This window comes from Microcaecilia unicolor, chromosome 6 (genome assembly GCF_901765095.1).
Source record: "Microcaecilia unicolor chromosome 6, aMicUni1.1, whole genome shotgun sequence".
NCBI lineage: Eukaryota > Metazoa > Chordata > Amphibia > Gymnophiona > Siphonopidae > Microcaecilia > Microcaecilia unicolor.
In genome coordinates, this window is record NC_044036.1 from 134,458,714 (window position 1) to 134,486,700 (window position 27,987).

A 27,987-nucleotide genomic window follows, 5' to 3' on the forward strand; every position below is an offset into this window, starting at 1 on the left:
CTGCAGTCCTTGGGACACACCCAGCCAGCCAGGTTTTCAGGATACCCACATATGCATGAGTTAGATTTGCATACAAAGGAGGCAGTGTATGCAAATATCTCATGCATATTCATTGTGGATGTCCTGAAAACCTGACTGGTTGGGTCTCTCCGGAGGACTCTGTTGAGAACCCCTGGCTTACTGCATCACGTCTTTAATTTTGCAGTATTTATTTATTTATTTATTTATTTGTGCATTGCATGGAATCGCTAATGAGCTCGTTTTAATACTAATGAGCTCATTAGCATGGGACTTTCAGTCACTGCTTCTGTGCGCAGTAAAGCAGTGGTCGAAAGCCTCTGTGCATTAGCCGCACAATTAGATGAAACATTATTGTGCGGCTAATGAAATGTTGCAAGCATCTCCGTCAGAGTTCCTTGTAAGTGATGTACTAGTGGCTGAAATTGAGAATTTGTACAGTAAGAGGCAATTTAACACCCTGGCATCCAACCTATTGGGATCACAAGAATGCGCCTGTTCAATTCTAGCAACTAATATCCACATTCTTGCAATTCCACATTTTCTTTTCATGGCCTTGAGATACAGCTGCTTTTGCAGCCTTGTGAAGCATGACCTTGCTTGCACTGACTCCGACTGGCCCACGCCAGCCCTGTCCTGACGCGTGTTTGCTAACTGAGAGATTTCCAGCTGCCAAGCAAAGAACTCACCCTTTCCTGCTTTCTGTTTTTTAGAAACTGACATTTTTTGGCTCCACTTTGCTGGACAATGGCTTTGTTGCGGAAGGAGAACCCCTGGAGCTCTTGGGAGCCAGCAGACCAGGCATCATCACCAAAAGGGGTCTTGTGCTGTTTGGAAATGATGAGAAAATGGTACCCAAACTTTATGTAACCTCAGAGAGCACATGTACCCATTTCAGTGCTTTCGGGACCGCAGGGAGTCCGACGGGATGTGTAATTATTGGTAGTGGTAAAGGTCAGGTTTAATCCAGCATGGGCCTTGTTCTTTTGTTGGCTTGTAGTCAGACATTGTTGCCATTGACTTGTGGGGGGGTTGGAAGGCCACAACAAATGCTATATTCCACCAGCAGGAGGCAGCACTTCCCTGCGCTGAAGCTTGTGTATTGCAGGTCTGCATTCATGCAGCATGTGGGGTTCTGGGCTCTTAGGTTTTACTGAACCTTCATTAATGAATTACCAGATTTTTTAAACTTCTTCCAATTTTACTGCTTTGCATCCGTTGTTCAGTTCACTTCATTTTTTACAGGGGATATCTTTTAATGAAATAAACTGAGGTGTAGAACTCGCTTCCGAAACAAAAAGAAACCATTCGGGTTAATATTGTGTAATGACTGACTCACACCAGTGGCTGCTTAGCACTTTTTTTGTATTTTCTTTCTCTCAGCTTTTTCATTAACCATAAAACACAGAACACTAGGTTCACAGTTGGGATGGTGTTAGTTTGCTAGATATATCTCCAGGAGCTCTGGAGTGACACTGAGGCATATTTTCAAAGCACTTTGGGAGGCTAAGTTCCATAGGTTTCTATGGAAATTTGGGAGGCTAAGTGCTTTGAAAATAAGCCTCACTGCCTCCTACTGACACGTTGTTAATGCCTAGAATATTGATTGAGAGGAAGATGAGCGGCTTCTGTCTGCTTTACATGGCCGCAGTCCTGTAAGGGAAGTAACCTGTGTAACTCCTCTGAAGGTCTGAATGCGCATAAATACCTGAGTTACATTTGAGCAGGGGAATTTTCAGTTAGGTCTTGTGCCCAGGTAAATGGCTTTGAAAATTGCGCTCAAACAAAAATCACAAGAAACGTGCTAAGGAAGAAATATTAAGTTAAAAGAAAAGAGAGAGATTATTAACTTTCTCTCTTCAGTGTATAGAGCATTTCTTTTACAAATGAGATTACCTGTGTCCACGAGGTCACAGTACAGAGCAGCACAGCCATCACTGCTCCAAAGAGGGGGGCTGGACTTTTGAGAGATGGTACAAACCATTCAGCTGTGAATAGCCTCATAGCTTGGACATGTTCAGTGTCTCTCAGTGGCCTCTGTACCTCCCACCATTAGAAGGCAATTTGCTGTATATCTCCAGGAGCTCACACACATCGTGTAGCTAAAGGTTCTAGAGCAACGTTCTTCATTTCAAGACCCCGAGGGCCAGTGGTGACCCCCATCGACCCTCAGTGTGGTTCCCTCTTTCCCCAGTATATAATCTCCCCCACCTGTCCCTCAGACTTGCTGCTCTCGGTGAGTTTCAGCTACGTACTGTTCCCAAAATCCCACTCTGTTCTCACAAGACAAGAGAGCAAGGTGGCACCTCAAACTTACCTCCAGAGAAAGTATAGGGGGAAAGGATAAAAACTGGAGGGGTGGGGAAGAGCCAGCTTGAAGAGGATGGGGGTGGAGAGAGGTCAGAGATAGGCTGTCTGCCCTGTGGTCCAGTGATGGACTTAGGTCTCATGTGAAATTTTTTTGACACACTATCCTGGCACTTGAAGAATAGATGAAATTGGGCCCTGGAGCCATTCGCAGGATATTTACTCCATCAGACACAAGCTGACAGTCCTTTGGGGTAGGGAGTTTGCTTTTCTGGAAGCGCAACTGCAGGGGTTTTGCGTGTTGGTGGTTGGACCAGCTGTGACCTTTCCTTTCCTATCCAGGTTCTGGTGAAGAACATTCAGTTTGAGGATGGAAGAATGATCCCAGCAGCTCAGTTCTTTAAGGCCGCAGACAGCGACACCCTGCAGCTATCAGACGATGAAAGGAAAATTTCCGAGGAGATCCGGGTAAGAGATTTAGCTGGCTGGATCCTACCTGTTCCCTAAGCCAAGGACACAGCCAAGGTTAAGATCAATGATCGTGTGGGAAGCATTGTCTGTTCTGATATTTTAGTGAACTGGTTCTTTTAATTCTCATTCAGTCCATTTCTGCTTTCCTGTCCTAGAGGTGATGTTACATGATCTTGCTTAAATACATACAGGTTATAAGTGATTGCTTTTCCCTGGTCTAGTCTAACATATACTGGGAGGTAGCTTTGGAGGGGAAAGGGAATGGTATACTGCCTTTTTGTGTTTTTTCCAACTACATTCAAAGAGGTTTAAATAGTATATACAGGTACTTATTTGTACCTGGGGCAACAGAGGGTTAAGTGACTTATCCTGAGTCACAAGGAACTGCAGTGGGAATGGAACCCTGTTCCCCAGGATCAAAGTCCACTGCACTAACCACTAGGCTACTCCTCCACTAGCCAGGGCCGCCGAGAAGGAGGGACAGGGGGGACAAAATTCCCCGGGCCCGGGCCTCCGGGGCCCGGCGGCACCGCCGCAGTCTGGCCTGCCTGCTCTCCGTCACTCCCTGGCATTGAACTTAAGCGCCTCACCTTCGAAAGCGCAGAAAGCAGCGGCAGACCACTCCTTCCGTGTCCCGCCCTCGCCTGATGTAACTTCCACGAGGGTGGGACACGGAAGGAAGGAGTGGTCTGCCGCTGCTTGCTGCACTTTCGAAGGTGCGGCGCTTAAGGTCAGTGCAGAGGGCCCGGGGGTAGAGAGAGGGCCCGGTGGCGGGTGGGCCCGGCGACCTCGGGTGGGTGGGGCCCCGGGGGCGGCTTTGTCCCGGGCCTGGCCCAGTCTCTCGGCGGCCCTGCCACTAGCAACATTCCATGTAGAATCTCCAATAGGGAAAGGGAACTGGGACTTGATATACCGCCTTTCTGAGGTTTTTGCAACTACATTCAAAGCAGTTTACATATATTCAGGTAATTATTTTGTACCAGGGGCAATGGAGGGTTAAGTGACTTGCCCAGAGTCACAAGGAGCTGCAGTGGGAATCGAACTCAGTTCCCCACGATCAAAGTCCACTACACTAACCACTAGGCTACTCCTCCACTAGCAACATTCCACGTAGAATCTCAAATAGTAGCAACAGAACCTCAAATAAGCCACATTGAGCCTGCAAATAGGTGGGAAAATGTGGGGTACAAATGTAACAAATAAATAATAGCAACACTCCACGTAGAATCTCAAATAAGGGAAGGGAAATGGGACTTTATATACAGCCTTTCTGTGGTTGTTGCAGCTACATTCAAAGTGGTTTATATAGTATATACAGGTACTTATTTGTACCTGGGGCAACAGAGGGTTAAGTGATTTGCCCAGAGTCACAAGGAGCTGCAGGGGGAATTGAACCCAGTTCCCCAGGATCAAAGCCCACTGCACTAACCACTAGGCTACTCCTCCACTCTGCTGCCTCTGGGAAAGCATTAGCACTAAACTTGACAGACTGAGATTATTGTGCTAATGCCATGGCTTAGGAGTGAGATTCCTTATTTGTCAGGTATGTGCAAAACTAAGCCATTTGGAGACATGACCCTGGAGAGAAAGTTCCAGAACAGCCTGAGCTTGGATGCTTGTGCCTTGTTTTGTTTCAGGCTGCCTGGAAGAGGATCTTGACCAGCGTGGAAATGATCGAGGACTCCACAGATTTTTTCAAGGCAGGAGCCGCATCTATGGATGTAGTTAGGTAAGGGAGCGCGGGGAAAAGCTGTCTCTAATGTCTGTGCCAGAGGAAGGGGAAACCAACCTTAAAATAAGTGATGCTATGCAAAATTGTGACTGAAAATCCTTGTGAGGTTTAGCTGTCATCATGTGCAGATGAAGTCAGCTGTGAATTGGGTTTCGTGTCTGTCCCTTAGTGGCTTTGAATTTCTGTTCTATGGCTACCTAGGGTGACACAATTTGGCAGGGTGACACATGCCAGAGCCTTCCCCCACTTTCCCTCTTGCTGCCAGACCTGCCCTCACTGGTGCCCACGACCTCCTCCCAGCCTAGCCAGAAGAATTAAGAAGTATCAGTGCTTGCAGGTTCTTTAACCGCAGGCCTGTACTGAAGTTTTGCTTGGTCCCGTCTCTCTCCAACAGGAAGTATGTCTCAGAAGGGGGCAGGTCAAAGTGGAGCTTCAGTGCAGACCTGTGCTTATAGGACCCGTGTGGCCAGGCTGTGCCAGGAGGAGGAAGAGAGCGGCAGTGGCAGACCCAACAGTGAGAAGGGAAGGAGGAAGATGCTGGATGCAGGAAGGGGGGGAATGGTAAGGAAGATGAGATGAGAAGCTGGCCAACTAGGGGGGAATAGAGGCGAAGGGGAGATGCTGGCCACTTGTTGGGAGTGGGAGGAGGTAAAGAGAGGAAGGGTAGATGCTCGATTATAAGATGGAGGGGGAGTGGGTTTGGTAGAGCATTTGACACTTTTGAGCCAGCTCTGATAACGATAGTGCTGGAGAGCAGCTCTGAGACACAGCAACTCGGTATGGACTGACCTGTAGAGAGTGACTGTGGAATTTAATTTCTCCTCATCCCTGCACCCTCTTCCCATGTCTGCAGGCTGGTGGAGGAAGTGAAGCTGAAGTGTGGTGGCTTACAGTTGCAAAATGAAGACGTTTACATGGCCACCAAGTTTGAGGAGTTCATTCAAATGCTTGTGAGGAGAATCAGAGGGGAAGACGAGGAGGAGCTGGTTGTGGATTACGTAGGTGTCTTTCATTGTTCTAGTCTCAGTCTATCTAACACAGTCACTTATTAATCCCATGGTGGAGTCATTGCACTGCAGGGTTCACCTGCTCCAGACATAACCTGACAAAATACAACTTTTAACTCAGGAGAATGAAATGGTAACAGCAGCAGCTCCACCACAAGGCCACAGGCTGAATGGCAGCAGGACGATTCCTGTACTGGGATGGTCGGAAGCCATTTGTGCAGCTGAATGACTTTAGAACCCATCCTGAACCAGGTAGAAGAAACTTTTCAGGCAGACTCAGTGGCTCAGCGATGCTACTGCTGTGTGGAAGGTCCCTGAATTGGCTGGGGAGCCTGTGGGGTGGCAACATTCACAACCCCCAGGGTGGGAGAGAGCCATGGTTATTACTTAAATGTGATTATTCTTGCCGGATTCAAGTCCCATGATTGCTGTATTCTGGAAGATGCAAGTATATGGGTTTAGGTCCGGAACCATCACTGCAATGACCAGACTATATATGTTGGGGGGGAGGGGGTCTTCAAACAGGGTAACATGCCCAAGCAGTCACAAATGAAAATTCATGGGGCCAGATCCCCGTGCTGGTTCTAGTTGATTCAGAGGCCTAAATGAGCATGAGGGAAACTCCTGAATCAAAAACAAACAAAACAACACTTTTCAGTCTAGCACAGTGCTTCTCAACCTAGTCCCATCAGGTTTTCAGGATATCCACAGTGAGATTTGCATGCACTGCCTCCTTGGTATGTAAATCTCCCTCATGCATATTCATTGTGGATATCCTGAAAACCTGATGGGACTAGGTATGCCTCAAGGACTGGATTTTAATGCACTGGTCTAGCAGACAGTGAAACCATGTAACACTAGTGATCCCTGAAATTCTGAAACGCTAAAACACAGCACCCCACATCCTCAAAGAAGGAACTAACTTCCAATGTCAGACAACATGGTGAGAATCTGTGGCCCCTGAAAAAAAAAAAAATCTGTGGCCCCTGGTCATACATTGAGCCTGCAAAGAGGTGGGAAAATGCGGGGTACAAATGCAATAAATAATAATATTAACAGTAGATCAGGTCACTCTATAAATAAATCAGCTGTTATGTGGCCTGTCCACACATTGCAGCGAAGCTTCCTTCTAGAGCAGGGGTGTCCAACCTCGGTCCTCAGTCCAGTCAGGTTTTCAGGATTTCCTCAATCAATATGTATGAGGTCCATTTGCATGCACTGCCTCCATTGCATGCAAACAGATCTCACGAATATTCATTGTGGAAATTGTGAAAACCTGACCTGACGAGGGTTCTTCACCCCAAGCCCACAACTTTAGAATTGTGCTCTTGAGCTCATGACAGCAGCAGGTCACATTTAATGTTTCAGAAGAAACTGTCGGTGAGGATCCACCGAGGTGGAGGAGCGCCAAAATCCCACGATGAAATAACAATAGCACAGGAAGGAGTGGGAAATAGACCAGGCAAACCAGAAGCAAACGAGGAGACTTCAAACGATGATAAACAGTTTATTGATGAAAACTTGACATAGTACCGTGTTTCGGCTGTTAGCCTGCTTCAGGAGTCTAATTTAAATAACAATAAACTATGATAAGACTGACACAAGTAAAAATGGTAACAAAGATATACATAAAATAATCAAAATCAGGACCAAATCATCATTTACAGAATAAGGATAAAAGGACAAGATTTTAAACAACCAAAATTGAAATATATTAAGTTAAAATAAACTAAGGACTGAAATATTTGTTCAGTGAGGTTTTAACTTTAGGAGTTAGTCTATTGTTTTGTACATGATTTTTCTTTGTTTTTATGTAATGTTTTAAAACTTTGTTTTACTTCTTAGATATCCAACAATAGGCAATTTATGAATTGAATAAAATGAAACGGAAGCAGTGGCCTTGTCACTGTAAATATTTTTAATCTCAGGGGCCCTTTGATAGAGTGGTGGTAAGCCCAACGTGGAATGACCGCCAGCCAAACAAACACAGGCACTGACGGAAGTCCCAGCCTCAGCCATTTGCCATGCTATGGAAAATAGCTAGATATTTTCCAGCGCAGTGCTAACGCGGAGGTAATTGGGCAGCATCATGTGCTACCTGGTTATTGCTGTGTTAGTGCGGAAGACCTTAACGTCACCTCAGTGGGTGGTGTTATGTGCTCCCTCCCCCCTGCATGGCCACGCAGTAAGTGAAATCTTACCACGTGGTCATGCCATTTTTTGACCTTCTTACCCGCTGCGGTGAAAAGGACTGCAGTGCGCGGCAAAATTGGCCCCTGCTGCTTTTTACCGCAGCTTAGCAGCTAGGTAAAAGGACCCTTGAATAACCAGTGAAACTGTGACTTTCTTGCCAGGTTGAGCGGACTGTGAATAACATGACCATCCGGATGCCTCACCAGCTTTTTATTAACGGGCAATTTCAGGATGCTGAGGGGGGCAGAACTTATGAAAGTATCAACCCATCTGATGGGATGGTGAGTGAGGGGGAAAGTTTGTTATACCACCTTTTAAAAAAAGATTCCTACCGCAATCCTGGAGGCAACAGGCTGGGGAATCCTTGGCTTCACCGTGTAGGTTTGAAATGCTCTTGTGTGTATATATATATATATATATATATAAGACACCATGTACCTGATCCTGGATACAGGAGAATTGGCAGGAACCTGGCCAGGCAGAGTATTTCTGCTTTGAGCAGGAAGAAAATCAGTTGGGATTCACCTCGGTAATGACAAATGTAGAAGCTTTGCTTGATTGCAGCATGGGGGATTATGAACAGTGCAGATCCTCAAGAGACAGTGGTTAGTGGGACTGGTTGTCAGTTTATCCATTCAGAGTTTACTATTTGATTCAGTCCCACTCTATGAGAATTCAGTATTTACACAAGTTAGAGATTTTTCGTACATATGATAAGTGAACAAAGCAAGCGGCTTTATAATAAAGAAAGAAAACAATTTAATGGTGCCAGAACCCTTCCAAACTAGTGTTTTAAATTTCTGGGTTTGTGAGAAGTTATTTCCATTGTTGTACCTACCCTTAAACCATAAACCCTTCTCCTGTTCATTTCCAGTTCTTAAGAATGACTTCATTCACCCATTTGTCAAAGAACGATTTTCACTAATATTAGTAAGTCAGTCAGGACTGCTCCCGAGTACCCTACCTCAACCAAATCATAAGGGCCCAGCAGAAAACTGAGGGGAAGAGGTACTGGGAGTGACAAGAACACCCTAGGATCTCAGCCCAATGTTCCATCTTAATGCAATGCACTTATCCAGGATTTTCCATCTTGTGCCCGTGTTTTCTTCAGCCCATCTGTAAAGTGTCACTGGCTCAGATTGAGGATGTGGACAAGGCGGTGGCTGCTGCTAAGGACGCCTTTGAGCAGGGAGAATGGGGAAAAATGAACGCCAGGGACCGTGGACGGCTCATATACAAGTAAGGCTAGAACAGTCCAGCTTGTTACAGAACCTGGTTTTATTAAAAATAATTGTCATTAATTAATAGGAGCCCAAAGTATTTTCTGGAAAACTAGTGCTAAGCTTTTTCTTTTCTCATTCTGTGATGTCACAGACCACTGTTCGTAGCATGAATGTATTTGTGACATCACAGGACCTAGACTGTGACATCAAACAGCTCAGGCAGGAATAGAAAGAACATAGTGGATCAGATCAAAGGTCCATCAAGCCCAGTATCCTGTGTCCAATAGAGGCCAATCCAGGTCACAAAAGGATCCCAAAATGTAGCAAGATTCCATTCTTCTTATCCCCAAATCTACCTTAATAATGATTTATATAGACTTTTCCTTCAGGAATTTATACAAAGTTTTTTTTTTAGACCCAGGTTTAATTAGAGAAGCAGAGATAGGGGTGGAAGGGAATCCCAAGAGGCAGGTGACGTGTTTGCCTTTCACCAGTACCTGAGATACTTTTTCTGAGTTTAATACTATGAAATATGGGCCAGCCAGTTGGCACCATGGCAACGCAATGACAGAAACCTTGAGTGTGGTCTCCTCCCAGGGACAGCTGGGGTTAGGGCTGGATTTGTGGTGGAAGGAACACTCACTGCCTCTGGTAGGGAGCAGGATCTGCTCTTTATTTGTGACACCTTGCAGCCAGACATCAGGTGCACATGTTGGGTGGCTGGACTGGACAAGAGAGTGGTAAGAGTTAAAATTTGGGTAAAATGCCCGGTGAATGAGAGTGAAGTTTTCACAACACTTTAGTCCCATTAGAGGTAGGTTGTATTCAAGCTCAACGTGTAATTAAACTGTGGAATCTGATGCCAGAGAATGTAGTAAAAGCAGCTAGCTTAGTGGGGTTTAAAAAAAGGTTTGGCTAGCTTCCTAAAAGAAAAGTCCATAAGCCATTATTAAAATGACTTGGGGAAAATCCACTGCTTATTTATAGGATAAGCAGCATAAAATATATTGTACTGTTCTGGGACCTTGCCAGGTACTTGTGACCTTGATTGGCCACTGTTAGAAATAGGATGCTGGGCTTGATGGATCTTCGGTCTGTTCCAGTTTGGCAATACTTATAAAGCTGGATAAAAGGGTTAAGAGAAAACTTTCAGGCCTAATAAATAACTAAAAACTATGAAAAACAATGCCAGTTTCCCATGAGATAACAGAATACTGCTAGCATGTAACAAGTTACCCCCAAGCACATAGACAAGGGAAGGGGGTAGCAGAACTCTGACCTTGCCACAGTCCAAAAGAAACACACATGTCTCCTGTGATTGGCCGATGATGAGAGCTACCCCCCCCCCCCCCCCACAGTATGCTGTCATCTTTGTCCCCGTGTTTCTCCGAGGACAAGCAGGCTGCTTGTTCTCACGACTGGGTGACGTCCGCGGCAGCCCCCACCAACTGGAAGAAGCTTCGCGGGCGGTCCGCACACAGGGCACGCCCACCGCGCATGCGCGGCCGTCTTCCCGCCCATGCGCGACCGTTCCCGCCAGTTCTTTTTTTTTCCGCGCTGGAGAGAGTCGTGCGATCGCCGCTCTCTCTGAGCCAGCCCCGGAAAAACCGTCGCGTTTATGCGAATTCTTTGTTTTGTTGTTTCTGTTGCCGCGCGCTCCACTTTTTCTTTTCCCTTAAAAAAAAAAAAAAACAGAGAGCACGCGCTCCATTTTTCCCTCGTTTCTAGCGGGGGCGTCGCGTTGCGGCCTAGTGGCCGCACGGTCGATTTATTTTTCGAGGTGTGATTTACCGTCACCATCGACGACTTTAACTTCGCCGATGCGATTTTTCCGTCGATGTCCTTGAAGGTCCCGAGTGGATTTAAGAAGTGTGGTCGGTGCAGCCGGCCTATCTCGCAGACCGACACCCACGCTTGGTGCCTCCAGTGCCTCGGGCCGGAGCACAATATCAAGTCGTGTTCCCTGTGTCTAGGTCTCCGGAAACGGACTCAGGTTGCGAGGCAAGTTCTTCGGGACCGTCTTTTTGGAACTTGCGCCGGCCCCTCGACGTCGACCTCGAGGGCATCGGTATCGACGGCCGGTTCTTCGGTACCGGTATCGATGCCCGCGAAATCGGCACCGATGGCATCGACCCCAGGAGAACAGGTCCCGTCGGCCCGCCGGTCCTCCGGTGAGGGTAGGGGTGAGAGGCCGCGTGGGCAATCGGCCCCGGTCACTCCCTCGGCCCATGGCCCGCGGGACTGAACCCTGTCTGACCCGGTTCTTCGAGACCGAGGGGGATCGACCTCCTCCTCCTCCATCCCTGCGGGCACCGATGACGGGCACCGGAAGAAATCCAAGAAGCACCGTCATCGGTCGCCTTCGATGCAGCCGGGTTTCGGTACCGGCGAGGAGTCGACGCCGAAGCGTCCGCGTCGAGAGGAGAGATCCCCTTCGGTTGTGGAGGTACCGACGCGTCAGGGTCCCAGCACTTCGGTGCAGTCTCCTGGAACCGAACAGCTTCCAGCACCGACGCCTCTACCGGCCCCCCCCGTCTTTCCCAGCAGCGGGCCTGGACGAGTGCCTCCGAGCCATCCTTCCGGGGATCCTGGAAGGGCTGATGCACCAAGCTGTGCCAGCGCCGGGGGTGCTTGCGCCCTCGGCGCCGTTGACTGTGGCGCCGGCGAGCTCTAGCCCGGTGCCGAGGCCGTCGACACCGCAGCCGCTTGCAGCGCCGGTCTCGACCGCCACGCAGGTGGAGTCCCCGTCAACGTCGATGGAGGGAGCTTCGTCCTCGCCGGCGCGGGAGTCCACCGCTCGACGACACCGAGGCCTCGGTGCCTCGACGTCGAGCCGGGCCCGGTTAAGGACTCAGCTACATGAGCTTATGTCCGATACCGAGGAAGAGGCCTCGTGGGGGGAAGAGGAGGACCCCAGATATTTCTCCTCAGAGGAGTCTGTGGGCCTTCCCTCTGACCCCACGCCTTCACCGGAGAGGAAACTCTCGCCCCCTGAGAGCCTCTCCTTTGCCTCCTTTGTAAGGGATATGTCTATTTGCATTCCCTTCCCCGTGGTCTCTGTGGATGAGCCGAGGGCTGAGATGCTCGAGGTCCTCGACTATCCATCACCACCTAGAGAGTCCTCCACGGTGCCGTTGCACAATGTCCTCAAAGAGACACTGCTTCGGAACTGGATGAGACCGTTATCTAATCCCATCATCCCCAAGAAAGCAGAGTCCCAGTACAGAATCCACTCGGACCCAGAGTTAATGCGGCCCCAATTGCCCCATGACTCGGCGGTCGTGGATTCTGCTCTCAAGAGGGCACGGAGTTCGAGGGATACCGCCTTGGCGCCCCCGGGGCGGGAGTCTCGCACTCTGGACTCGTTTGGGAGGAAGGCCTACCAATCCTCCATGCTCGTGACCCGCATCCAGTCATACCAGCTCTATACGAGCATCCACATGCGGAACAATGTGAAGCAACTGGCGGACCTGGTCGATAAGCTCCCGCCGGAGCAGTCCAGGCCTTATCAGGAGGTGGTCAGGCAGCTGAAGGCGTGCAGAAAGTTCCTGTCCAGGGGTATCTATGACACCTGTGACGTGGCATCTCGTGCTGCGGCCCAAGGTACAGTGATGCGCAGGCTCTCATGGCTGCGTGCCTCTGACCTGGACAACCGCACCCAGCAGAGACTGGCCGACGTCCCTTGCCGGGGGGATAATATTTTTGGTGAGAAGGTCGAGCAGCTGGTGGACCAACTGCATCAGCGGGAAACCGCCCTCGACAAGCTCTCCCACCGGGCGCCTTCAGCATCCACCTCAGCAGGCGGACGTTTTTCCCGGGCCCGGCAGGCTGTACCCTATTCTTTTGCAAAGCGTAGGTACACCCAGCCGGCCCGAAGGCCTCGTCAGGCACAGGGACAGCCCCAGCGCGCTCATTCTCGTCAACAGTGTGCGCCTAAGCAGCCCCCTGCGCCTCCACAGCAAAAGCCGGGGACGGGCTTTTGACTGGATCCACGGGAACATAGCCGCCCTCAAAGTGTCCGTACCGGACGATCTGCCGGTCGGAGGGAGGTTAAAATTTTTTCACCAAAGGTGGCCTCTCATAACCTCCGACCAGTGGGTTCTCCAAATAGTGCGGTGCGGATACGCCCTGAATTTGGCCTCCCTGCCACCAAATTGTCCTCCGGGAGCTCAATCCTTCAGCTCCCATCACAAGCAGGTACTTGCAGAGGAACTCTCCGCCCTTCTCAGCGCCAATGCGGTCGAGCCCGTACCACCCGGGCAGGAAGGGCAGGGATTCTATTCCAGGTACTTCCTTGTGGAAAAGAAAACAGGGGGGATGCGTCCCATCCTAGACCTGAGAGGCCTGAACAAATTCCTGGTCAAAGAAAAGTTCAGGATGCTTTTCTTGGGCACCCTTCTGCCAATGATTCAGAAAAACGATTGGCTATGTTCCCTGGATTTAAAGGACGCATACACTCACATCCCGATACTGCCAGCTCACAGACAGTATCTCAGATTCCGCCTGGGCGCACGGCACTTTCAGTATTGTGTGCTGCCCTTTGCGCTCGCCTCTGCCCCACGAGTGTTTACAAAGTGCCTCGTGGTGGTAGCGGCGTACCTACGCAAGCTGGGAGTGCACGTGTTCCCATATCTCGACGATTGGCTGGTCAAGCACACCTCGGAGGCGGGAGCCCTCCGGTCTATGCAGTGCACTATTCAACTTCTGGAGCTGCTGGGGTTTGTGATAAATTACCCAAAGTCCCATCTCCAGCCAACCCAGTCTCTGGAATTCATAGGAGCTCTGCTGAATACCCAGACGGCTCAGGCCTTCCTTCCCGAAGCGAGGGCCAACAACCTCTTGTCCCTGGCTTCGCAGACCAGAGCGTCTCAGCAGGTCACAGCTCGGCAGATGTTGAGACTTCTGGGTCATATGGCCTCCACAGTTCATGTGACTCCCATGGCTCGTCTTCACATGAGATCTGCTCAATGGACCCTAGCTTCCCAGTGGTTCCAAGCCACCGGGAATCTAGAAGATGTCATCCGCCTCTCCACCAGTTGCCGCACTTCACTGCTCTGGTGGACCATTTGGACCAATTTGACCCTGGGACGTCCATTCCAAATTCCGCAGCCCACGAAAGTGCTGACGACGGATGCATCTCGCCTGGGGTGGGGAGCTCATGTCGATGGGCTTCACACCCAGGGTCTGTGGTCCCTCCAGGAAAAGGATCTGCAGATCAACCTCCTGGAGCTCCGAGCGATCTGGAACGCACTGAAGGCTTTCAGAGATCGGCTGTCCTACCAAATTATCCAAATTCGGACAGACAATCAGGTTGCAATGTATTACACCAACAAGCAGGGGGGCACCGGATCTCGCCCCTTGTGTCAGGAAGCCGTCGGGATGTGGCGCTGGGCTTGCCAGTTCGGCATGCTCCTCCAAGCCACATACCTGGCAGGTGTAAACAACAGTCTGGCCGACAGACTGAGCAGAGTCATGCAACCGCACGAGTGGTCGCTTCATTCCAGAGTGGTACGCAAGATCTTCCGAGAGTGGGGCACCCCCTCGGTGGACCTTTTCGCCTCTCAGACCAACCACAAGCTGCCTCTGTTCTGTTCCAGACTACAGGCACACGGCAGGCTAGCGTCAGATGCCTTTCTCCTCCATTGGGGGACCGGCCTCCTGTATGCTTATCCTCCCATACCTTTGGTGGGGAAGACCTTACTGAAGCTCAAGCAAGACCACGGCACCATGATTCTGATAGCGCCTTTTTGGCCCCGTCAGATCTGGTTCCCTCTTCTTCTGGAGTTGTCCTCCGAAGAACCGTGGAGATTGGAGTGTTTTCCGACTCTCATCTCGCAGAACGACGGAGCGCTGCTGCACCCCAACCTTCAGTCTCTGGCTCTCACGGCCTGGATGTTGAGGGCGTAGACTTCGCTTCGTTGGGTCTGTCTGAGGGTGTCTCCCTTGTCTTGCTTGCCTCTAGGAAGGATTCCACTAAAAAGAGTTATTTTTTCAAGTGGAGGAGGTTTGTCGTTTGGTGTGAGAGCAAGGCCCTAGAACCTCGTTCTTGCCCTGCACAGAACCTGCTTGAATACCTTCTGCACTTATCAGAGTCTGGCCTCAAGACCAACTCAGTAAGGAATCACCTTAGTGCGATTAGTGCTTACCATTATCGTGTGGAAGGTAAAGCCATCTCTGGAGAGCCTTTAGTCGTTCGATTCATGAGAGGCTTGCTTTTGTCAAAGCCCCCTATCAAGCCTCCTGCAGTGTCATGGGATCTCAACGTCGTCCTCACCCAGCTGATGAAACCTCCTTTTGAGCCACTGAATACCTGCCATCTGAAGTACTTGACCTGGAAGGTCATTTTCTTGGTGGCAGTTACTTCAGCTCGTAGGGTCAGTGAGCTTCAAGCCCTGGTAGCTCATGCTCCATATACCAAATTTCATCACAACAGAGTAGTGCTCCGCACCCACCCAAAGTTCCTGCCGAAGGTGGTGTCGGAGTTGCATCTTAACCAGTCAATTGTCTTGCCAACATTCTTCCCCAGGCCGCATACCCGCCCTGCTGAACGTCAGTTGCACACATTGGACTGCAAGAGAGCATTGGCCTTCTACTTGGAGCGGACACAGCCCCACAGACAGTCCGCCCAATTGTTTATGTCTTTCGACCCTAACAGGCTAGGGGTCGCTGTCGGGAAACGCACCATCTCCAATTGGCTAGCAGATTGCATTTCCTTCACTTACGCCCAGGCTGGGCTGGCTCTTGAGGGTCATGTCACGGCTCATAGTGTTAGAGCCATGGCAGCGTCAGTGGCCCACTTGAAGTCAGCCACTATTGAAGAGATTTGCAAGGCTGCGACGTGGTCATCTGTCCACACATTCACATCACATTACTGCCTCCAGCAGGATACCCGACGCGACAGTCGGTTCGGGCAGTCGGTGCTGCAGAATCTGTTTGGGGTGTAAATCCAACTCCACCCTCCAGGACCCGCATTTATTCTGGTCAGGCTGCACTTTCAGTTAGTTGTTCTTCGTAGGTCAATTTCTGTTGTATCCTCGCCGTTGCGAGGTTCAATTGACCTGGGTTCTTGTTTTGAGTGAGCCTGAGAGCTAGGGATACCCCAGTCGTGAGAACAAGCAGCCTGCTTGTCCTCGGAGAAAGTGAATGATACATACCTGTAGCAGGTGTTCTCCGAGGACAGCAGGCTGATTGTTCTCACCTACCCTCCCTCCTCCCCTTTGGAGTTGCGTTTTCATCTTTTGCTTGTCATTCAACTGGCGGGAAGACGGCCGCGCATGCGCAGTGGGCGTGCCCTGCGTGCGGACCGCCCGCGAAGCTTCTTCCGGTTGGTGGGGGCTGCCGCGGACGTCACCCAGTCGTGAGAACAATCAGCCTGCTGTCCTCGGAGAACACCTGCTACAGGTATGTATCATTCACTTTCTGTTCCACCAGACTGGCAGATCTCATGGAAGAGCACCAGGAAGAGTTGGCCACCATTGAAAGCATGGACTCGGGAGCAGTGTACACCCTGGCCCTGAAGACACACGTGGGCATGTCCATCCAGACTTTCCACTACTTTGCAGGCTGGTGTGACAAGATCCAGGTGAGGTACAGATCTCTTGTTCTGTAATAGCTGGGAGTATTTATCTGAAAACTGACAGGGGACACATGAAATTACACCCAAACATATGACGCCAGAATGAGGAGGGGGTCTCTGTGCTTGTACAGCATGAGCTGAAAATGGATATTTTAAGTCTAGTCTGGCATTGAATCGGAAGGATCTCGGTCCTGGAGCCTGTTCTCTGCCAGCTCCCTTTGGAAGAATAAAATCCTTATTTTATTCACCTAATTATTGAGGGATGGAGAGATCATGAGAAGTCGTGCGCATAATTTGGGGATAATTTGATGGTTCTCAGGAACAATGTGACCTCAACCATAGACTCTGTGCCGAAATTTTGACAACTCTGGTCTACTAAAATTCAGTAAATATTGCTTTGTTTCTGACTTATAGGGAAGCACTATCCCAATCAATCAAGCTCGACCAAACCGAAATCTAACTTTCACCAGGAGGGAGCCCATCGGGTGAGTGTGTGGAACTTCTCCAGGTGGGGGGGACCTTTGAACAGGACGCAGCTTGCTTGACTCATCAGCATTCAGAGCAAGTGAGGTTATGGAAGCAGCCACAATGGCACAAGTTAAAAAATGATTGGAAGATAAATGTTGTGAATGTTTTCAGAGTCTGAACGACACGTAATAACCGTGCTTATACCTCTGTGCCTGAATGTAACTCACCTTGAACTGCAGAGCAAGGTGGGAGCTAAATCCCTTTGTTGAAAATGAGGGGAAGTGTTATGCAGCGATGTCAAAAGCATTTTGGCATGTGCAGTATGTAAGCAATAGACCAAGGGGTGGACATATAATGGAAAGACATTAATGTCTTTAGAATTTTTTTTTGTTACATTTGTACCCCGCGCTTTCCCACTCATGGCAGGCTCAATGCGGCTTACATGGGGCAATGGAGGGTTAAGTGACTTGCCCAGAGTCACAAGGAGCTGCCTGTGCCTGAAGTGGGAATCAAACTCAGTTCCTCAGGACCAAAGTCCACCACCCTAACCACTAGGCCACTCAATTCAGAGAATAACACAATATTATTCCTTCAGGAAAGCGTCAAGTCTTTTTTGTTTGATGAGAAAGATGCTTTTTAGTTTCAATGTATTAGATATGCAATTAGGCAGACCTTGTAAAAATCACAGTTTTTATTAATAGATTGGTGTGGTAGCCGTGTTAGTCCACTCTTAAGGTTATCAATAGAAATCAAACAAAATAAAACATGGAAAAGAAAAAAAAAAGAAAAAAGGTATCATCTTATTTTCTTTTCCATGTTTTATTTTGTTTGATTTCTATTGATAATATTAATAGATTAAAAGCTCCCAGAAATGTAACACAAAATGCTCTACATGGCCATGTTTTGCCAGTATAAAATGACTGTGTCAGGGGCAGTGATTCACCAGCTGACATAAAATTCCCAAAATAGCCTGGCTGATGTAACTGTTAAAACATAGCAAGCTAGATTCTGGGATCAGTCTGTCATAAAAACGCTGTGATTCCAGTGAAAGCTTTTAATCTATTAATAAAAAGTGTGATTTTTACAATGTCTGCCTTGCTGTTTTATCTTCCATATTGGATTTGGCGGACCATCTGCCTTGCTGCTTTTAAATATGCAATTGCAAATTCTCCTGAAGAAGGACTTATTGTTTGTAATTCGCTTAGAATCTCTTTTGAACTTAGCAGAATAGACGTATCATGTAGCATAGCACGATTGTGAACTTCAGGCCTGCTGCAGGGTGTCTGCTGACACCACAAACTCTGGCATGGTTTCTTGAACTTTCTAACAGACAGATTTGAAGGCTAAAAAAAGCCTTTAATGGGCACTTTTATAAATAAGCAGGATCCCTCTTTCTTTTTTTAATTTGTATACCACCTGCAAAGCCATTAAAGTGGTGTATATGCAGGTACAGAAGGTATTTCCCGGCCCTTTTATTAAGCCATGGCAAAATGTGAGCTTAGCACATGCTAATGTGAGGTTTTCCCATGCGCTAAGCCCAGATTTACCACAGCAGTATATTAAGGATGTTTTCATTTGTTTTTTGCAGGTCCAACACTAATTTTTCCATTAGCATGTGGGACTTGCAAAAACTAATGCAGGAGCAGTTACCACCTCCATATTTAGGAAGTGCTAACTGCTCCCACGTTAAGTTCACGTTATCCAGTTACAATGCGCTAATCGGAAAACACTTCCATTCCATTTCCCTGCCCATGACGCGCCTCCTCCCGAAAAATTTAAAACAAATTAAATTGTACGCAATTAGAGCATGATGACAGGCAAATTGCTACAAAATGCTTTAATATGGTTTGTGCTAAGTCTTTTTTCCCAATTTAGTCGTGGTTTAGAAAAAGAGCCTCTAAGGCCCCCTTGTACTAAGCCGCGCTAAATGTTAGAGACGCCTATGCATTCCTATGGTCATCTCCAATGTCTAGCGCGCCCACAATTTTAGCCTGCGCTAAAAACGTGAGCGCGCCTTAGTAAAAGGGGGCCTAAGTTTGTACCTGAGGCAATGGAGGGTGAAGTGACTTGCTGAAGGTCACAAGGAGCCAAAGCAGCATTTGAACTGAGCTTCCCTTTTCTCAGCTTGCTGCTCAAGCCATTACACTACTCCTCACTGACCACTTAGTCAATGGAAATGACCTCTGGTCATTCATGGTCCTTCCATACTTTAAAGTGCTGTTTCGTCACCCCAAGTTCAGGAGGCTTAAAGCATCTTGATGCAAATGACGATGCTTCTTCTGTCACACATCCCTGCTCCTTCTTGGTGAGTTTTATAATGATGCTGACGGTATTTATATTCCCCCAGTGTCTGTGGTATTGTTATCCCATGGAACTATCCGCTCATGATGCTGGCGTGGAAAACAGCCGCCTGCCTGGCCGCTGGCAACACAGTTGTACTGAAGCCTGCTCAGGTGACTGATGCCGTACAATATTTAACAACAGTGAGGTAAACTTTCAGCAGAGGTGACAACATTTAAATTGAATGGCAGAAGCAGCATTAAAATTAATGCATGTATTTAATGCCGCTACATGACTAGTTAGTCAGCATAGTAACGTAGTAGATGACAGCAGATAAAGACCTGTAGGGTTCATCCAGTCTGCTCAACATAAGGTATGATGTGATATTTACATGTGCATACTTGATCTGGATTTGTCCTTGCCATTTTCAGTGCTGAAAATACTTGTGATGTGGTCACCACTGCTGCTGCTATACATTTATTATCCCTAAACTAAACGCATCACTTCTCTGGACAATAACTGGATATTACCACTTTCTGGATAATTTTTGTGTCCTGGGTTCCCTCTGCCTCTTTCCTGTATGGATAATATCAGGCCATTTAGAATTATCCATATACCAGACGAAAATTTATGGCTAGGTGAGTTGCCATCAATAAGGTCCTTATTTTAAAAGCTCTGTTTGTGTTTTGGTTTTGAAAACCAGCATTTAGACATTCATAGTGCATGGACGTCCAAATCCTGATTTTATAAAGCCAAGATATGAATGTCTAAAATTGCAGTACCTCTAGATGGCAAGGAGGCATAGTCTTGGAGTGTTTGGGTGGGACTAAGGAGGGGCCAAAATATGGACGTCCAACTTTCAGAAGAGGAGAGGAGGTCTGTGCGCAAAATGATGGACGTCCATATTTAGAACTGGTATTTGGCACGTCCAGGTTATGGAAAGGTTCTCTGATTGAGCAATTGTCCACTGGAAGGATCAAGGGAGTCACAGTAGGTATATTTCAGTCCCTGGAGGGCTAACAATTAAAAAAAAAAAAAATCACAAAGAGCCACACAAGTGGGGGTTCCTTTGGTTCTCAGCCTGTTACACAAACTGTTAAGCTAATCTTTCACATAGACATCTCTGTGGCAGTGGTGTTCCTTGGTTGGCTGCCACCTGGGGCGGATCGCTGGTACACCCCCCCCCCCCCCCCGGGTGCAGCGTTGTCTGTCCCCCCAGGTGCAGCACGACCCCCCCCCCCCCCCCGGGTGCAGCACCTCCAAGCCCCCCCTCCCCTCTGGGTGCATTCTTCTTGCCTGCTGGGGTGCAGGGAGCAGCCACATGGTTGTTGGCTCCACTGGATCCCTGTTTCCATTTCCCCAGAACGGGAAGTAACAGCAGAGGGAGCAGGGAACCAGCGGCGCTGACAGCTGTGCGGCTGCTCCTTGCACCCCTCCTGCAGCGTGCACCCAGGGCGGACCGCCCTCACCACCCCGCCCTCGGTATGCCACTGCTCTGTGGCCATTTCATAACATGGACATTCCTCGGCTGCTACATTGATGTCCAGGTCCCTTGTTTTGCCTGGTTCATAGTCTGAATGTTTCAGTTTGAGAAATGGATGTTCAAGCTGGGCATAAGCAGCACATGGATGTCCATTTGCAATGTCCTTAGACCTCCTTTCTACAATTCTGCTCTAAGAGTAATTCAGCTTGGTAAACCAAGGCCATCATATGCCCTTTTGGTTGCACTTTTTCCTTCTCTCTGTAATCTTGTCTGTGCCTGAGGCTGGCTTTGATGTGGTGTGCTCTCATATTCTCATTACAAAGCTGATTCTTTACCTCTAGGTGACACCCCTCACTGCCCTGAAGTTTGCTGAGCTGTCTGTAAAAGCTGGATTTCCAAAGGGAGTCATCAACATTCTTCCTGGAGCAGGTGGGAGCTGGGATTGGCTGTTAATAGGAGTTTGTTCCTGCATTGCTTACAAAACACAGGATGGCGGGGTAGAAGTGGAGGAAATGAGGATGGTTTCTGAATTCAAGAGAGCATATGATAAACACAGAGGATCTCTGAGGAAGGGGAAGGGATTGTAGAGCTCAGGTGTTGGTATGGATGGGCAGATTGCATAGGCTGTAAGTGTCTCTGTTTTTATGGAAGGAAATCTTAGGCACAAGGCAGAGGAACTAGGCAAAGCCAATTTCTCTACATGTGAATCGTTTTGCTGGAATTGTATATTATTTTACCTTTCCAAGAAAACGGCTGTGAAAATGGTTCTGCAAATGGTGAAAATCTGCCCACGATTTACTGAAAATGCAAAATCTCCTTAGCGCAATGCGTTTGAGAACAGGGAAAGAGAGAACAGGCCCAAAAATGTTGCTTTCGGTCCCGTAGGTTCTCTGATTGGACAGAGGCTTTCTGATCATCCTGACGTGAGGAAAATTGGCTTCACTGGATCTACTCCTATTGGGAAACAGATCATGAAGAGGTAGCCTGCTGGCGTCCCTGCCCTTTAATTCTTTACTGCTTCACCACTGGCTTCTGTCTCACTGTTTACATGAATCTCTGTGGAATTTTCAAAGCTGTTTTAGTCTCCAAGAAGTTCCTCTGACTGAATAGCAGTAGAAGGGTCCCTCAACGGTCAGGACCTTCAACAATTAAAGCCCCAAACGTCATCCTTGTTGGGTTTAAAACCCTTTAGTGTCCAATGTTCCTATATGGCTTATTACGGGAACATTGGACACTAAAGGGTTAATGGGAACATCTTGGGTGTGCAGTAAGATCTTGTGAAGGGAAGTTCTATAATTAAGTGCTCATGGGTGCACACCCCCTCGTGCATGTAAAATGAACACTTCAGTGTATAAGCACAGTAAGAGTTATTCCGTAAGGGTGCGTTGTAAGTGGCATAGTGCACAGATTCAAGGGGGCGGGATGTGAGCAGAGCATGAGCATGTGTAAAGTAGAATAGTAAACATTATGTGCACTCTTGCCAAGGTTAAGCACTTCCAATTACCGCTCTCTTTAATCTGAGCGACAGTCCTCCACCTACTGCCCTGCCAGTGGGGGGCGCTGTTTCACTATCATATTTTTAATAGTGAGGGACAGGTGAGCTCTGCAGGACTCCAGGGAACCTGCCTGTTCCTAGCAATTGAAAACACAACATTGAAACATCACCCTCTACTGGTAGCAATGCACTTGGAGGACTCTCGCTCAGCTTAGAGGAAACAGTGATTCCAGTTACATTCATGCACTTAAATGTAAAGTGTACTGATGCCATGTTACCCTAGTGTTCTATAACCAAATCTGGGCATCCAGATGCCATGATGGATGGAATAGGCACCTAAAAGGAGCTGTTCGCTTACAGGATTGCCCCGCAGTGTGGGGGATGTGGCCTGAATTTATTTGCAGAGGACAACCAGTGTCGTTCTGTGCCATGAAGCTCCCTCTCACGCTCTGCTTGTCCAAGTGCTTGAATTTTATTGTATGTTCCTTGATTTTAAATCGGTCTAATGGGGAAATGAGTGCTTAATGAGAGCCACATGTACTCTCTGACCTTGCACTGGCACTGACATGCAGTACGATCCAGCAGTTTTACGCTCAGTCTGTTTCCTCTTATTTACTCCTGTCTGCAGGGAATGGAGAGATTTAACTCTGAATGCAGTTTTTAATTGTGAACAAATGTGGATTTCATGCAATCAAGTCCCTAACTGTTACAGCCTAATCTGATATGGGCTGCGTAGAGAATGTCGCCATTTTGATGGTATCTGAACAGATTCAGAGTGATATTAATAAGATCCTTAAGGTCTGTTTCTGTTGGCTGTCTGTCTGTAAATGAGGTGATGCAGTTGTCTGGTCCACCTGTGATTGGGCTGCTTTTATCATACTGACATGTCTTAACTAGCTATTGTATTAGTATCGTTAAACACAGCAAATCCAGTTGTATCGCATTCTTCTCACCTGCTTTTGGTTGTCTCCTCCATCTTTTCAGCTGCGCAGTGACTAATGTGAAGAAGGTCTCCTTGGAGCTGGGAGGAAAATCTCCCCTCATTATCTTCAGAGACTGTGACCTGGACAAGGCCTTGCGAATGGTACCCATGCATGCCCGACTTGTGAAGTAGAGCAATGCACATAGCATTAATCTGTTTGGTTGAATGTATTAGGGATCTACATTGGTTTGAAACGGCATGGAAAATATCAAAAAACATTTCGCTGATCATTCTGTGATTTTTTTTTTTGCCTAAAATGACAGGGAAAAATCAGAAATTCTGTGTTTCTTTCCTGTGTTGTGAAGCGTGTGCGTCTTAAGTGAATCCCCTGACCCGCTCATGCCCTTCCCATGGCCACACCCCCTTTTTAGTTGCATGCAGATCTTTAAAGAACAGTGTGTAGCACGATGCAGCGCAAACCTAAATTGTTCCCAATGAACGCCAATAAATGTTAGCGCACAATTAGCTCATTAGCCAATTCATCTGCATTCACATCGCAGAATAGTGTGTGTAAATTTGCTCGGCATGTATAGAATGTGGAGGTATTTGTGAATGTATACACTATTGGGAACGCGTGCACAGACTCCACAAAGAGTGCGCGACATTTTCCAATAATGCAACACTAGTTTGGAAGACTGCACACTAAACAACAACAAAAAAAAGAAACTAAACAAAAGTTCCAATAGATGACATGGAAAACTAGAAAAAAAAATGTAAAGCTTTAGAATGTATAACAATACCAAAGCCTGGCTCTACAGAACCTTCCTTCACCTAAAGACCCATAGAACTGCTCAAGGGAGGTCCAGTATGGAATGAAGGGAAAGGGAAATTGGACTTCATATACCCCCTTTCTGAGGTTTTTGCAACTACATTCAAAGTGGTTTACATATATTCAGGTACTTATTTTGTACCAGGGGCAATGGAGGGTTGTGACTTGCCCAGAGTCACAAGGAGCTGCAGTGGGAATCGAACCCAGTTCCCTAATGCGGCCGCGCAGGCTTCTGTTTCTGTGAGTCTGACTCACAGAAACAGAAGCCTGCGCGGCCGCGTTGCTGATCTGCAAGGGCAGGCTTCTACATGGAATGTTGCTAGTGGAATAGCAACATTCCATGTAGAATCTCAATAGTAGCAACAGAATCTCAATAGTAGCAACATTCCATGTAGAATCTCAAATAGGGAAATGGGACTTGATATACCTTGCAGCTACATTCAAAGCGGTTTACATATATTCAGGTACTTATTTTGTACCAGGGGCAATGGAGGGTTAAGTGAGTTGCCCAGAGTCACAAGGAGCTGCAGTGGGAATTGAACCCAGTTCCCCAGGATCAAAGTCCACTGCACTAACCACTAGGCTACTCCACTCCAAAATGATGTTGCTCATGATAGTAACAGAGGTGCCAGTCTGGACTGATACCCTGAACTGTAGGGATAGCTCTGCTGACATGGAGCTGACACCTAATAACTCTCTTTTCCCAAAGGGAATGAGTGCAGTGTTCTTCAACAAGGGTGAGAACTGCATTGCAGCTGGACGTCTCTTTGTGGAAGACACCATTCATGATGAGTTTGTGCAGAAAGTGGTGAGTATGGACAGTAATGCCAAACCTGGGGGTTCATTGCTCAACTTCTCTTGCTGTGTTCTGTATAATCCTGTTTTAGGACTGTTTGAAGGGTTAGGGCCGGGACCAGCAAGCTGGGAGGCCGAAAGGCACTGTAAATCCACTCACTCATGTCTCTCCTTTCACTACTACTACTACTTACTACTTAACATTTCCAAAGCGCTACTAGGGTTACGCAGCGCTGTACAATTTAACAAAGAAGGATATTCCCTGCTCGAAGGAGCTTACAACAAGCCAACAACTTTAAGTGCTCAGCTTTTTTTTTTTTTTAATATTAGGCATCCTGAAAACCCAGGACAGGTTTGATTAAAACTAAACTAGATCCTGTGGCATTCCAGCTGGAATCTTGTGCCACTTCCGGTCTCCCCCTTTCTTCCAGCTCGGCCTGTTTCTCTGTGCAGCTTCTCAGCACTGGTACAATCTTTGATGCACCTCCTGCCTTTAAGCCACTAATGTTTCACCATTGCATTTTAGGGGTCTCAGCTAAGGCCACAAGTGCCTTGGTGCATATTAATCTGATGTCTTTGCATATACCTGCTGTATATGACGGTGTGTTACAAAAGCAAGATGTTATGGGAGTGATATCTTACAGGTAGAAGAAGTGAAGAAAATGAAAATTGGGGATCCACTGGACCGATCGACAGACCATGGACCTCAGAACCACAAGGCTCATTTGAATAAACTTCTTGAGTACTGCCAGACAGGAGTAAAGGAAGGAGCAACACTGGTCTGTGGGGGTAAACAGGTTCCACGACCAGGTATGCACAGATGTTCAATATCAAGCATGTGTCGCAACCATGTCTATCATCCTTGAGTCATTCTATCATTTTAAAAAAGCACCCCTTTAGATTCCACAAAACTATATCCACCCTTTCATAGTGAACACCAAGTTACATGGTCAATCTAATAAACCTTCCATACAGAAACATGTCAACATCTTCACGATCATACCTTAACCTTCACTTTCCCAACTGCAAAAGACTAAAGTACAAAACCTACCATGCATCTAACTTCTCCTTCCTGGGATCCCAACTCTGGAATGCTCTACCTAGGTACATTCGGTCAATTAATGAATATCTTCCCTTTAGGAAACAATTGAAAACCCATCTATTCAAACAGGTTTACCCAAGTGACTTGACCTATCATAAGCAAATCATCTATCTACCAGTTCAAATAACCACTATCTACAATGACTCAGAAACATCTCCTATCAACCTTCTTACCTTCCATGCTCTTCCCATCTTCTCCTTAATCGCTCCACCGCCTTACCTATCCCTATCCTTTTTCTCATACCTCTTCTATCCCATTTACTCCTTGTTCATTTGTCCTATCACATACCCCCTTTGTTGATTCTGTTACTATTGATTGTATTCTCTTGTTACTGTGTAAGCCGCATTGAGCCTGCGATGAGCGGGAAAGTGCGGGGTACAAATGTAATAAACAAATAAACAGTGATCCCCATTCAGTCATTCAACTCTTCTTCTGTGTCCTAATGGAAAAGGTAGTGGTCTGACTTGAAAAATTGTTCCTGGGTCCTGCTGAACTCCATAAACAGCTCGGTTCCTGTCCTCACACACCATATAATTAATGTGTGAATCATCATGTGCTGTTATGCCAGCACTGTAAAGGCTACTGTGTTTGCGTGTTAATGGTGCACACTAATTAGTGTGTTAACTGCTTAGTGTAATTTAGTAATAGTGCTTCTGGATGAATTTATTTGTCCATGGGAAATATAGAAATTGTTTTTAATTTCAGCTATATACCATGCAGCTGATGTGACAAAAGGGGGTTGTAATGGTTGATCTTTTGCTCTTTAATAAGAGAAAAATGGTACATGTGAAGTCAATTCACAATTACTGGCAGAGTTCACCATTGGTCCAAAAATCCTTATGGCCCCTCCAGAGGCAGTTTAAGTTCAGATTCAACCCTGCTATAGGGAGGTCAAACCCCTATGAAGTACCACTGAAACTCTTCTAATTGAAGGATGCTCATCAATGCCTTACTGTGTCTTAATAGCTAGTGGTGTTACTCAAATCCAGGTATGCGATGTGCGGATGAGAGGGGAGCGTGCGTGCAGACAGGATACTCTCCGCCTAGATTCAGTGCAATCCAGTGGAATTAATTTTCATTAAAGCTGTTTTTGAAGTTGAATCATAAAACCGATGATGAAGTTTAGTGAAGCTATTAAGTAGTAAATTTAAAACAAATCGGAGAAAATATTTCTTCACTCGATGTGTAATTCAGTTTAAATCAATTCTTGTATACTGCTAATATCCCCTTTCCAGGGTGCAGTGTGGTTTACATTTTAGGTGAGACAAAAGCAAACAGTGTTAATGTTTTTAGTCTCATGCCTTAATCCAATGGTCTCTAATGTTTCTCAGACCTCACACTAAGGAAAGGATAAATGTATGAGATACTAGGAAGTAGAAGTCGTGATGGATTATTATGAAGCAGTCTTTGAGAAGAGGAAAGGTTTTTAAGCCTCTTCCTAAAGCTGAAGTCTGGAATTCGTTGCCAGAGAATGTGGTAAAAGCAGTTAGCTTAGCAGGGTTTTAAAAAGGTTTGGATAGCTTCCTAAAAGAAAAGTGCATAAGCCATTATTAAGATGGATTTGGGGAAAATCCACTGCTTATTTCTAGGATAAGTAGCATAAAATCTATTTACTGTTTTGGGATCTTGCCAGGTACTTATAACCTGGATTGGCTACTGTTGGAAACAGGATACTGGGCTTGATGGACCTTAGGTTTGTCCCAGTATGGCAACCCTTATGTTCTAAGGCTGTGATCCTTATGTGAAAAGAGTCACCACTAAGCTTTCATAAGATATTTAAAAAATCTATTATATTTCTTGTGGTGTTATGCTTTAAGAGTTGTATATGAGTTTTAGAATCAATTAGCACTGGGATTTGATATGTGTAGATTCGGTGCATGCAGCTAAAATGTTGAACACATTCATGTCTTTCAGGGTTTTTCTTTGAACCAACAGTGTTCACTAATGTGGAAGACCATATGTTCATAGCCAAAGAGGAATCCTTTGGCCCTGTCATGATTATCTCCAGGTTTAGCAATGGGTATGACACCTGTTTTTTTTTTTAACTGATACTCAAAAAATCTAAAAAAAAATATTTAGTTATGTC

The 27,987-nt window shown here is 47.0% G+C and overlaps 1 protein-coding gene across 3 annotated transcripts in view; it reads left to right on the forward strand.

The window, feature by feature from the left end:
• Positions 1-27,987, forward strand: part of ALDH1L1 (aldehyde dehydrogenase 1 family member L1) — a 139,938-nt gene that overhangs the window by 100,060 nt on the left and 11,891 nt on the right. For all 3 annotated transcript variants that reach the window (XM_030205706.1, XM_030205703.1, XM_030205705.1), the window contains exons 7-21: positions 732-869; positions 2,668-2,793; positions 4,434-4,525; positions 5,382-5,526; positions 7,890-8,009; positions 8,840-8,967; positions 16,383-16,533; positions 16,942-17,012; positions 19,343-19,448; positions 21,100-21,187; positions 21,644-21,737; positions 23,238-23,337; positions 24,714-24,812; positions 25,444-25,609; positions 27,816-27,921. In XM_030205706.1, coding sequence (XP_030061566.1) covers positions 732-869; positions 2,668-2,793; positions 4,434-4,525; positions 5,382-5,526; positions 7,890-8,009; positions 8,840-8,967; positions 16,383-16,533; positions 16,942-17,012; positions 19,343-19,448; positions 21,100-21,187; positions 21,644-21,737; positions 23,238-23,337; positions 24,714-24,812; positions 25,444-25,609; positions 27,816-27,921 — 1,730 coding nt within the window. The remainder of the gene's footprint in view (positions 1-731; positions 870-2,667; positions 2,794-4,433; positions 4,526-5,381; positions 5,527-7,889; positions 8,010-8,839; positions 8,968-16,382; positions 16,534-16,941; positions 17,013-19,342; positions 19,449-21,099; positions 21,188-21,643; positions 21,738-23,237; positions 23,338-24,713; positions 24,813-25,443; positions 25,610-27,815; positions 27,922-27,987) is intronic.